The 13,104-nt window shown below is 42.5% G+C and overlaps 1 protein-coding gene across 2 annotated transcripts in view; it reads left to right on the top strand.

Moving 5' to 3' along the window:
- The first annotated feature begins 4,535 nt into the window (after window positions 1–4,535).
- The window catches only part of dnai2b (dynein, axonemal, intermediate chain 2b), an 89,690-nt gene continuing 81,121 nt past the window's right edge, over window positions 4,536–13,104 (top strand). The window contains exons 1-3 of one of the 2 annotated variants that reach the window (XM_070857682.1): window positions 4,536–4,599; window positions 7,018–7,154; window positions 11,396–11,583. In XM_070857682.1, the coding sequence (XP_070713783.1) occupies window positions 11,401–11,583 (183 nt within the window). In that variant the 5' untranslated portion in view covers window positions 4,536–4,599; window positions 7,018–7,154; window positions 11,396–11,400. Of the gene's footprint in view, window positions 4,600–5,271; window positions 5,293–7,017; window positions 7,155–11,395; window positions 11,584–13,104 lie in introns of those variants that run through there. The other variant, XM_070857683.1, reaches the window with a different exon arrangement.

Raw genomic sequence — 13,104 nt, 5'->3', positions numbered from 1 at the left:
GTTCGTTAAACCAAGGCCCTGTCTGCCCTTTTGGATGGATGTAAAAGATCCCATGCGCTATTCGAAGACAAGAAGGGAAGTTGTCTCCTGTGTCCTGGCCAATATAAATCCCTCGATCAACATCACTAAAATAGATTATGTGGTCATTATTTCATTGCTATTTTGTGGGCTCTTGCTGTGTGCAAATTAGCTGCTGGATTTCCTTCATTACAACAATGACTATATTTCAAAAAGAATTTCATAGCATTAGAATGCCAAAGTGCTTTAATGCAGTGAAAGGTGATATATAAATGCAAGTTATTTTTCTTTCTTTGATATTTGTTTGGTAAAATACTGTTACTAACCTGATCCACAGGACCTTGGAGAAGTTTATTTGACTCTATCCATTGACTCAATAAATATCATCAAAAATGATTTTCTCTTTACTTTTTTCACTACCCTCTATAGAATAACTTTATTATTCATTTTCAGGATGTGGGTGTCATTGCCTCTGCCCAAGTTGCCCTAAGAAGGTGGTGATGGGCTACCTTGAATCACTGCACTTTGTGTGATGAAGGTTTACCCACAATGCTGCTAGGTAGGGAATGCCAGGATTTTGACCCAGCAACAATGAAGGGATGACGATGTCGGTCCAAGTCAGGATGGTGAACAACTTGGAATGGAACCTGGAGCTGACTGGGAGAGAGGTCGATGTGTTTGAGTGCCTGAGAAAGAAAAATAGGAGAAGGTAGTGAGTGTTTTGTTATCAACATAGATGCAGCTTAGGAGAAAAAGAGGATAGGTCATTTGAATACTTACACCATCTGTCAAACTCCTGGTCAACTCTGAATAAATATTCCTTCAGCTGATCAAGGATTCTTCTCTCAATTCTAGCCTCCACGCAGTCTCTCTTCCCTTTTCACCCAGAGGTTTTATCACATGACCTCCCGCCTTCAACCTCCCCACAGTCAAACAGCTTTTCTCTTCCCTCCCCAACCCCCCATCTCCAATATTTTTTTAACGAATACAAGGCAAACCATTTTTGAAATTATTTTTTTGTCCTGGGTTTGCTTGCAACAGTGTCCAAGAGATTAAACTTTTAATTCCTGGAACCTTCAGGAAGAGTTGCCAACTCTGGTTGACGATATTTCTGGGGGTTTCACCACATGATCTTCTACCCCGTCCCCACTATTGATCATCCCAATACATCCATCCTTGCAGTGCAACTCCTTCCCAAACCAATTAGAAAGCGAAAAGACTCTTCATTACCCTATTGAATGATTCTCGACTGTCAGTCAAACAGCCTTTAATCCCTATCTCATTTTTATAACTAATAAACAGAAAAAAATGGAAAAAATACACTTATTTAATGCCCCTCTGATTTTTCTCGGGTTACTCGCAGCAGTGATTAACCTTCACTTCCTGGAGACACTCTGCCAGTCCTGGAGGGCTGGCAACCCTGTAGGCTGACACTCCAGAGCAGTACTGAGGGAGTGCTGTACTGTCGGAGGTGCTGTCTTTCGGATGTGATGTTAAACCAAGGCCTCAACTGCCCTCTCGGGTCTATTTTGAGAAGAGCAAGGGAGTTATCCCCAAACTACACTTCCACCCCTCTTCCTGGGCTCAAAATTGCCCAGGAGTTGCTCTGTTTTTTTTTGAGCAACTTGATTTTTCTGGAATATCCTAAAAATCCCCATTTTGCACATTCAATTTGCGCCTATGTAAGTGAGTTAGTTAAGATTTTTTTAGTTTAGTTTTTTTCAACGGGGAGCGTTGCCAGCCACCTACGCCCATTTAGGCCACTTTGGACAGCTAATAGTTACTCCAAACTAACTTAGGCCAGCGTATGTGGCCACTTGTGGCCGCATAGAAAACCCTTGCAGAGAGTTAAATCAGCGCAGGTAGGTGCAGCGGAGGCCAGCAGAACTTAATGACTTGACTAAAGAATGTGAATAGGATCAAACCGCTATACAGGACATCATATGACAAACTTCGCAAAGTTAATTTACTATACAACAGAAGCACTCATGGAAGCTTAAACTACAAAAATAAAAGATGCAAAGAGACAAAACATATTTACATAATTTTTTCAAAATATCCAAATAAAAACTAGAAGTACCTCCTGCTCGTAATTCTTATGTTATCCAAGTCGCCTAAGCTCACCCACCATCATAAAAATATTTTATACCATATAGCCAGGAGATTTACTTTGTTTCATGCTTTTAAATATTTTGAAAATTCAAAATTATTCCACCAAATCTAATGTTCAAGAATTGATTATGATGTATTTGAAAGTATTTTCATCAACAGAATTAAGGAAAGTCTTGAGTAAGCTCATTAAAATTACCTGCTACACAGTTATCACCCTTCACCCCCCTGGGATCAAAACACCCCCACCCCCGGGGATCAAAACTCTCCCCTGCCGGCCCCCACCCCGGCCCGAGGAAAAATGTAATTGTGTGTGTGGAAAATTAAACTGGCAACCTAATGCCGTTTATAATCGTTTTTCTACAAAAATACCTGGATATAACTTTTGAGATGGATTTCAAAGTAGACAATTCTACTTGAACCTTTGCATGGCAATGTCCTCAAGTCTTCAAATTGTGTGTAGAATATTGACATAAAGTGGCAATAATGCAGGCAGCCAACAAAAGAACCAAGTGCTTTGGAAGAAGGCAGGCTTCTCTATCAAAGTCTCGTAACTGTGCGGCAGGCCACTCAGCCCAGGATAGGGGCAGGACGCATCGGGTCCCACGCTGCAACACGCGCACACAGGTTGAGGGCAGGAGCTACTGTGCATGCGCGCACACTCCAACGTGCATGTGCAGAGCTGCCGGCACTGTTTCTGGCGCAGGGCCCTAGCTCCGCCCCCCCCAATCAACTGGCCACGCCGCGCCAAGCCCCAGGAGAGGCAACACAGCGGCCAGAATCGGAGGAGATTTTTTTAGGCGCCATTTTCAGCCCACAAAGTCGGCGCATTTAGGTGAGTGAGCCAAAAAAAGGGGTAGGCCAAATTTGAGCCCCTGTAAGGACTCTCTTCCATTCTCTCAGTTTCTGCAACTCCGTAGTATCTGCTCTGACGATGCCACCTTCCATACTACTGCTTCCGATATGTCTTCCTTTTTCCTCAACTGAGGATTCCCTCCTACTGTGGTTGACATGGCCCTTGGCCATGTCCATTCTATTTCCCGCACTTTTGCTTTCATCCCTTCCCCTCCCCAGAACCACAATAGGGTTTCCCTTGTCCTCATCTTGCACCCCATCAGCCTCCACATTTAGCAGAATATCCTCTGCCATTTCCACCACCTCCAGCATGATCCCACCACCAAACACATCTTGCCCTCCCCTTTCAGCATTCTGAAGGGACCTCTCCCTCCACGACACCCTGGTCCACTCCTCAATCACCCCCAACATCCACTGTACTTCCCACAGCACCTTCCCATGCAAGTGCAGGAGGTGTAATGCCTGCCTTTTTACCTTTTCCCTTTCCACCTTCCAGGGCCTCAAACACTCCTTCCAGGTAACACAGCAGTTTACTTGTACCTCTTGCAATTTAGTATATTGTATTTGCTGCTCACAATGTGCTTTCCTCTACATTGTGGAGAACAACTGCAGATTGGGTGATCGCTTGCGGAACACCTCTGTTCACACTGTAAGCATGACCTTGAGCTTCTGGTAGTCTATCACTTTAATTCTCTACTCCACTCTGACCTCTCTGTCCTTGCCCTCTTACACTGTTCCAACGAAGCTCAACGTAAGCTCAAGGAACAGCACCTCATCTTTCGATTTGGCACTTTTACAGCCTTCTGACTCAACATCGAGTTCAACAATTTCAGACCATAACCTCTGCCCCCATTTTCACATGGCAGCTGTTGATGATTCTGCCATTCCGATCTACACCCCTTCTAAACTCATCTTTTGTTTCTTTACTTGTCCCATTACCATCTCCTTTTGCACAATCGTACCTTTTGTCATTTAATCACTCCTGCCTTCAACCCTATCACTGACCTTCCCTTTGTTCTTTCCTCCACTACCCCCTTTCCCTGCCTCTGCACTTGCTTAAAACCTGTTTCATTTCTTAACTTTTTCCTGTTCTGACGTAAGGTCATCGACCTGAAACGTTAACTCTGTTTCTCTTTCCACAGATACTGCCTGACCCGCTGAGTATTTCCAGCATTTTCTGTTTTTATTTTGTTCTCCCCGGTGTCCTGGCCAATATTTATATCACAATCGACATCACTTTTTTTTAAAAAACAGGTTATCTAACATTGCTGTTGGTAAGAGCTTGCTGTGTGCAAATTGAGTGCCGCTTTTCCTGCACTTTGAAAGTACTTCAGTAGCTGTGAATCATAGAATTGATTTGGGGTCATTGTAAAGCGCTTTGGGGTGTCCGGTGAGCGTGAAAAGCGTTGTATAAAATGCAAGTCTTTCTTTCTGTTGGCCCGGTGGCGCCGGCCAGGTTGTCCCTGTGCCGACAGGTGGCATCGGCCAGGTTGTCCCTGTGCCGACAGGTGGCTCCAGGCCTCACTGCGCGTGCGTGCGTGCCACTGGTTGCCCGTGGAGCCTGTTGCTAGGATACCGCAAACTCGGAGAGTCGGAGCTGCTGGGCCCGGGACCGAGGTAGGTGCGATCCCCGGGGCTGGGGGGCGGGGTTACCTGGTGCATGATAACGGTGGGAGGGGGCAGACCGAGCTGGGAGGCCCGATCTTAGCACCCCCGAAGCCGGGAGCAGCTTCACTGGACAGCCCGGGGCTTTGGGGCATGTTTGAGAATTATCCCGGGTCGCCTCACATTGAGATTCATCACCCGCTCACAGCCAAAACAACCCAGTTCTCTCCTCGTTTAGTTACATTTTTAAAAATGTTCCTCGTTTACTTATATTTATTGCTTTTTAAATCTTCCTCTTCATTTATTATTTAAAAAAATATTCCTCTATTTATTTATATGTATTTATTGTTTATTAAAAATCTTTCTCATTTATTTATATTTATGTATTGCTCTTTAAAATCATCCTCTTCGGTTATTTATATTTATTTATTGCTTTTTAAAATCTTCCTCATTTATATTTATTTATTGTTTTTTTTTAACTACCTTACATTTCATTTACATTTATTTTTTAATCTTCCTCATTGTTTATTTAAAATGTTTTGTGGGTTGTGCAGAAACCAGCTTTGATCAACCTGGGTAAATCTCGCTGCAAAAATGATCCTGCAAAACTCAAAATTCCATATTCAAAACTTAAATATTTCGAAGTGCTGACCCAGCCAATGGTAGGGTTGGTCAGGTGCCAAAATTCGCAGCTGTGAAGGCTAGGTGAGCCTCTGCAACTGTTCATTTCACGTTTTAAGAAATCTTCCATATCAGTGGATATCTAGGATCCGGTGCCACAATGAGCTAAAAGAAGTGATCTCGCCATCGTTTGGGTTATGGCAATCCATTGTAGTAATACGTGTTTTCTTAGCAGCTGTTCTTCTTCATTCAGTGGCTGATATTTCTTTAGTCCTTGGCAACCTAGTGGCTAATACAGCTTACTGGATAAGAAAAGATTAATGTAATTTGGAACACTCTCATGAAATGAGTTTCGTTGCTCTAAAGTGCAGCTCTCCATGTGTTTAGCTTCTCTGCCCACACAGTCCTATTAGAGGGCGTACAGAATAATGTGTAGCATCAGACACAGCCTTTCCATTTTGAGTTGGCTAACATGTGCTTCTAGGGGCAGAGTTTCCGCAAAGTTGCGCTATTCAGCCAAACCAGCGCAAAAGATCAAGGAATTTCAAGCGCAAGTTACGTCCAGTGCGAATCAAGTTTCTGCAGTCTTTTGCACTGGTTTAAGAAAACATTGTGCTGGAAACCAGCCCCGCCAACAAAACTGTCCATGCCCGCAGATCAAATTAATCACCATGCCGAGTTTCTGCTAATTGCACCTGTCTGTGGCCCTTCGAGGAAGCTCTTAAAATGTTGCTTCTTGTTAGGCGCAAGGACACTAATAGGCAAATTTTTTAAGTTTTTAAATATTATTTACTGAGAAACTAATTACTGTACACCAATGAAACTAGTAAATGGTTCTGTATAGATTTTGAAAATCATTTTCAGTTATTTAAAATCAAGTTACTCACCAGTGGTCGATTAAGCACTTTTAGTAAAAATGCTTATTTTTTGTGACAAGCTCACTTTCAGCTGTGTTAATAAAGCTGTGCCACTCTTAAATATATCAAGGAATTTTTTTTTAAAGCAAGGGGAAAAAGTACTCAGTAACGCTTTAAAACGCTGCCCAATTGCACTTGTTCATGGACGATTTTACATTTGCGTTTATGCAAAGGAGTTTGAGCGGAAACTTGAACCATAACTTCACTTCAGAAAACGTGCGCCATTTTGAGTGCAATTTGTGCCTGGATTGCCGATTGTGCCAAGAGCGAAAATTCTGCCCTACTAGTCACCACCCTCTCTAATTTTTTCTTGAATTTATTTTATGCTGCGTACTTATCCAGAAAACCTTACTTCCTGTGGTCATGTTTTTAAATCACATTTGTGTGTCAATTTTTCCATTCTAAATTCCATGTCCACGTTCATAATTGGATATGCTAAAGTAATCTTATTCAGCTGCCATTAAGCCCTCTGGTCATTTGGTATAGTGGCACATCTTTTAGCTCCTCAACCTGCACCACAGAGAATTTCCTTATGTTCCAATCAACTCTGCTTTCCAAATTGCTGTAGGTTTTTCTATTTAATGATAAATAATATCAAATCAAATATTAAATAAAAATAAGGACAGAATGTATAACTTTAAGATGAGGGCTGAATTATGTCTGCACATATTGATCCATCTAACCCCACTTCACTTGTTGACTACACAGTCCTGATTCCCCATGATGATCGACTAGAATTTTGAATTAATTCAATTATAATTACATTTATTGTTGGATGCGAAGTGATGCTGCTTGCCGCTGACCTCGAAGAAAGCTGCCCACAAACCTTTAGTGGGTTCTCTGGCATGGATTTCACCTTTGCTGACGTTTTTCATTCTGGCACCATCTGTAGGGGATCTTTGGCATCCAGCAACAGTGATGTCATCAAGAAGCCAATCACATTGAAGAATTCTCACAGACAGCAAACCCAGAAATAACAAGCAGATTTTATCATTCACTTTTTATAATTTTACAGAAAGTGAAATAAAGGTATGAACATGCACTTAGGATTAAGGTAGACGTTGAAATATAATAAACAGACTTTAAATAAGTGCAAGTCTTTTGTAAAATTTGATTATTTTTTGATGGAGTTAAAATAGACTTTTATAGTATATTTCCAAGTTTTTGAACTTTGGGATGTCCAATATGACGGGGCACAATGGGCAGAACTGTCTTTCTAATGGGTCATTTTAATTTTAAGTGGATTTTAATTTCTCATATTTAGTGACCCAGTGGTGAGCCATCGAGTTATTGATGGAAAGACAGCTAAAAGAATTGTTGACATAATTTTGTAACACAGCGTGTTAGTGAGGAAACTAGAGATAATTGATTTAGTTTTTAGTTGTGATCCTGATGCAGTATCAGGCCTCCGTGGCAGAGCAGCCAGATAACAGGACCACAAGAATATTAGATTCAATGTGATGAAACAAATGAAAGTTACTCAGAATTACAGAAACTAGAATATGGCCCATTTCTGACCTATAGAAAGTAAAGCTAAAACATGCATTGGAGAACTGAAGAGGTAATTTGATAAATGGAACTTTTCAATCCATGGCCATTCACAAGCAACAAAAAGGATTGGTTAATGGGGTCTGGTTTCTGTCCTATCTACACCACCAAAGCTGTCCTGGTGAAAGTCACAGCAACTTCCTTTTTGACTTTGGCTGGATTATCCTTTCTTTTTCTCTTCAACCTTTCCACAGCTTTTGATTATGGTCAACCACTGCCTTTTCTCCAAGTTCTATTTATGAACATATGTACAATGACGGACAGGTAAAGACCATTTGGTCCATCGAGCCTATCCCACACAATTGCGATACCTTGTGTTTCACAACACATAGGCCCCAAGTTTCCACACGCGGCAAAACGGGCGCCCCTCCGAGCTGGGCGCCCGTTTTTCGCGCCGAAAACGGCGCCTGAAAAAAAACACGCTATTCTCGAGCGCTTTGCAGCTCGATGTCTGCTTGGCGCGGCGCCCAGGGGGGCGGAGCCTACCACTCGCGCCGATTTTGTAAGCAGGAGGGGGCGGGTACCATTTAAATGAGTTTTTTTCGTGTCGGCAACCCTGCGCATGCGCGTTGGAGCGTTCGCGCATGCGCAGTGTGAAGGAAACATTGGCACTCGGCCATTTGAAAAAGTGCTGCAGAAAAAGTGAAAATTTGTTTATTGAACCCTTGCAAAGGCTTGTATTTTAATTTTCTTGATATTTCTGTGTGTGAGGGTGAGGGAGTGCATTCTGTAATTAAAGATAGATTGTGATAAACGGGACACATGCACTTGTTTGAGACTATTCAAATTCTTTGTAGCTGTTCAATTTTTAACATTTTTTAATAAAACCACATTGCCCTTCCATGATCAGCACTGAGGCTTCCTGCAGCCTTCTCACTGCCTCCCCCCCGCTTGCCGTCGGGAACGGCTGCCTCAAGTTCTGAGGCTTCCTGCAGCCTTCTCACTGCCTCCCCCCCGCCGTCGGGAACGGCTGCCTCAAGTTCTGAGGCTTCCTGCAGCCTTCTCACTGCCTCCCGCCCCCCCCCCCCCCCCCGCCGTCGGGAAACCGCTGCCTGAAAGGCCTGCCTGAAACACTTTCACACAGGTAGGAACATGGTTTATTTAATCTTTTCTTTGCTTATAAATTTTTATTCAGGTTGGATTTATTTGTATAATATTTGTATAAGTATAAATAAGGATTTATTGTAGAATGTAATGACTTCCCTTCCCCCCCCTCCCCCCCACCTCGTTCCCGACGCCTAATTTGTAACCTGCGCCTGATTTTTTAATGTGTAGACAAGGTTTTTTCAAGCCTACAAAAATCTTCACTTGCTCCATTCTAAGTTAATTTGGAGTACGTTTTCACTGTGGAAACTTTCAAATCAGGCGTCAGTGGCCGGACACGCCCCCTTTTGGAAAAAAAAATTCTGTTCAAAAGTGAAACTGTTCTACCTGACGAGAACTGCAGAAAACTTAAATGTGGAGAATTCCGATTTCTAAGATACTCCGTTCTCCACCAGTTGCTCCTAAAAAATCAGGAGCAAATCATGTGGAAACTTGGGGCCATACATTCCACCCCATCCGAAACCACCTTTCGCCATCCAATTCTTTTCTGTCTCATGGTATGCAGCACACTTGCAATGATCTGTCATGCTGCATGTTCATGGTTACCTCAGGCATACCCTGAAATGTAAATGCTGAATATATATCGCCATGTATATTCCCAGAATACACCACTATTGTTCTATATCACACATGATGGTGGCCTACCATTTATAGATTGCACCAGTAATGAGTGGTGACTAGACAGACTACAGGGGAAAAATTTAGCAGCGCCCTGTTTGGGGCGCTAAGTTTTAAAAGTTGAAAATATTAGCACCAGGTACTAATGCTTTTCAACTTTAAAAAAAATTTGGGGTTTGCGCTCCAGGAAGGAAGTGGAGCGGTAAATCATGCGTTCCACTTCCTTCCTGGAGTGCAAGAGGCAGCAGGCGGGCCGGTATGTGTAAAGAAGAAGGGCTAACGCTGCAGGCTGTGCTCCCCGATGGTAGCCACGATCCAGCCCGATGCACTGCAGCAGAGTGCCGGGCTGATCAATCACGGGCGAAGAGGATTGGAAAAAATTGGCATTTTCGAAATTTGTTCACTTACCTCGGCCCCCGAAGCGCCCGACTTCTCGATGAACACCTCCTGCAGCTGCCGGTGTTTTCGCCCGGCAATGCTGCAGGGAGCGGAAATAAAGTTTGGGACCGAGGCGATGTGCACAGTGATGACGTCACGATCTCCATGCAAAGGAGATTGGGGCGCGACGGCCTACCGCCGCAGCAATCCTATTGAATTTAGCAGGGGTCGATCATCTCGTCGTGCCCAGTCAGTAAGTGGTTAGCACCATCCCCCGCCCCCAGCCCCGGAGGCAGTAACAGGAGGTGTTAAGCAGACCAATTTCTAACTCTCAGAACTGTTCCCTAGGCCTTTTCCTCCTCCATCTAATACAGTATAGAATAGATGGGGCAATGCTTAAAAACATGAATGTTCACTCTGTCAATTATAAAAGCAATTCTGATGTTTTAAAATGCATCCCAATTACCTCATTGGACAAACAAAAACATTTGATCTCATTGTGGCAAAAAGGTGACAAAAATGGATTGTTTGCTTGTGTTTGTGTGCATTGTTTCAACTTGTATTTCTGCACTGCTACATTCAGTATGTAATGGGTTTAACTCCACAAAGTATCCTTTGAAACAGCAAACCAGCAGCCTAAACTTCATTTAGGCTTGCAATCGTGATTTGAAATCTTACTCAGTCATCCACAGGGAGAACACCATGCAATTGTGAGGAGATGGCTACTTGCAGTTCCCAATAGTCCATGATGTTCTATTCCATTCACATAAAATAGGGTCCAGCTGGGCCACCGGGCTCCATTTCAAAAGGTGCTGCTGTATGCTTAGTAGGCAAAGCCCCACCTCACAGACGAGTGAAGGGGCAGTTCACACAACGTTGTGCAAGAATACTCCAATTCCCTCTCCCTGGTTGTGCTATTTAATTAGATATTGGGCAGAACCGGGTGCATTCCCGATCATAGGGGGATATGAAATCTGCTTATGGCAGTGGCCAGTGATACTGAACCCGTGAGTATCTAGCCGACCCAAAAACTGTGACACCATCACACAGTCTTCTGGTTGGAATTCAGATCCAGGAAGAAAATAATTGTCAACAGCTGCTACCATCATTTGTGGTTTTCCCAGCACTGTTAGCCTTGAAAGCCCCGAGTTCTCTCAAGATCCAGAGCTCTGCCTCTCTCTTCCACTGTCGTGTTCCACTCCCTAGCCCCCACTATGATTCACTCTCCAACTCAGAATGGGACTATGCTAAACATCACAACGGTGCTGCAGACCCCAAGCTGCCAGTAAACAATGCCACAGGAGATCAAATTATGAATAATATAAATAATGAGATGTCTATTTGATCACAACTCAAAAAACATAATTTGATGAGAAGGCTTGGAATAATAATTCAAATATAATCTGTGTTTTGTTTTTTCTATTGTATAATAATCGCAAGAAAAGTATACTACTGGGAGTTGGAGGAAACACTTGCAGGATTTTTAATTTTACAAAATAAAAACTTCAAAGTATTCTACTTTTCACCCATTGATGACCTTTATTTTAAAAGACGATTACAATACAAGGTAAGGTTAAATTAAGAATTTGTTGGAGTAAGCACATCTTCTTGGTTTCTTGCAGGCATCATGGAGATTGTATATGTTTATACCAAAATACGAAGTGAATTTGGCCGGCAGTGCAACTTTTCAGATCGGCCAGCAGAGCTACATGTTGACATTATTCCAGATCCGATATTAGCAGAACAATTCATCGAGAAAAATCCAGTTGATATCGTTGTACAAGTGTCAAATGACATGTCTGAACATGAGGTGGGATAACAAAAATTGAAAGCTTAAATTCTTGTCTTTTTGAAATTCCTAGTACTTAATCATAGGAACTGCTTTCTGTGTTCTTCACCTACTAAGGGAAGGATGAGCTGAATCACAGATTTCTCCATGAGTGCCATTCATCAAATATTTCCTATGTTTAAGGGCCCAGTCGAGCCTGTGACTGGACATTGCACATATGTTTATGTACTGAGCTATTCAAAAATGATTTAAATTGGTATTGTCTAAAGAAATCTTAATAAATTTAGGCCAAAAATTAAATAAGTTGTGGTACTCCTTAAAGAAGGGTGATAGTGGGATTATCTTTGCTCACCCCTTCATGAGTGTCACTATACTAACCAAATATGCTAGCAGCAGAGTAAGCAAACCATATCAGGTTTTTCACCTTTTGCGGAAGAGTATTATGCTTCAGTATTATTATTCTTGTGCACCAATCTAAGAACTGGTTGAACTTGATTTCAGCAGTGTTGGGGATGTTAAGTGAGGATATTATGAAGACAGCTACCACCTAATTGGTAGTCTTTTCGATCATATGTCTGATTTACAGGCAGTCTTCAGTCTCTTTCATATTTTGAACCATGCAACAACAATTTGCATTTATATTACATCTTTAACAAGAAAAACATCTTGAGGTGCTTTAGAGGAGTGTGAGGAAAGAAACTAAATGCTGACCTAAAGAAGGAGAGATTGGTACAGGGGTGCCCAAAGGCTTTGTCAGAAATGGCTTTATGGAGGGTCTTAAAAGGGGAGATGGAGGTGGAGATGTAGCAGGGTTTGAAAGGGAATTCTCGAGAGCTCCACCTATGTGGCTGATGACACGTCTGCCATTGGTGGGACGAAGGGAGCATTGAATGCACAAAAGACCATGGTCAAAAGAATGCAGTGATCGGCGGGAAGGGAGGGTTGTATCGGCGGGAAGGGAGGGAAGGAAGAAGTTGCAGAATTAGGAGGGGAAAGGATATGAAGAGATTTATACACAAGGATGAGAATTTTTAATTTGAGGCCTTGCGGGTCCAGTAGACAATACGATGGTTGCTTTGGGAAAGCATTCCTTGATGTGGGATAGGATATAGGTAGCAGAGTTTTGGACGAGCTGAAGTTTATGGAAGATGGAGGATGGGAGGCTGTAGTACTCCCATCAAGTACTCCCTGTGGCAAAGAGTTCCATGCTCCAACAACTCTTTGCGTAAATACATTTGTCTTCACCTCTCTATTTACTCTCTGACAGCTTGAACTGTATGATCTCTCGTCACTGACTCCCAAACTAGAGCAAATAGTCATTCTTTCTTTGTTCTATTGAAACTTACTATTTTAAACACTACTGTATCTCCTCTTAGTCTTCTCTATTCCAGTGGAACTAGGCCCAGTATCTCACCTTTCCTCATAACAATAATTTCTTATCTCTCTCATACCACTAGTGGGTGCATCTTCAGTGATTTACTTTCCAGTCATGTAGAAGTCCCTCAGTGCTACTGAATTTTTACAATTTTTATTGGGAACATG

Source organism: Pristiophorus japonicus, chromosome 16 (genome assembly GCF_044704955.1).
Source record: "Pristiophorus japonicus isolate sPriJap1 chromosome 16, sPriJap1.hap1, whole genome shotgun sequence".
In the NCBI taxonomy this organism is placed as follows: Eukaryota; Metazoa; Chordata; class Chondrichthyes; family Pristiophoridae; genus Pristiophorus; species Pristiophorus japonicus.
This window is presented reverse-complemented; position numbering and strand designations above follow the sequence as displayed.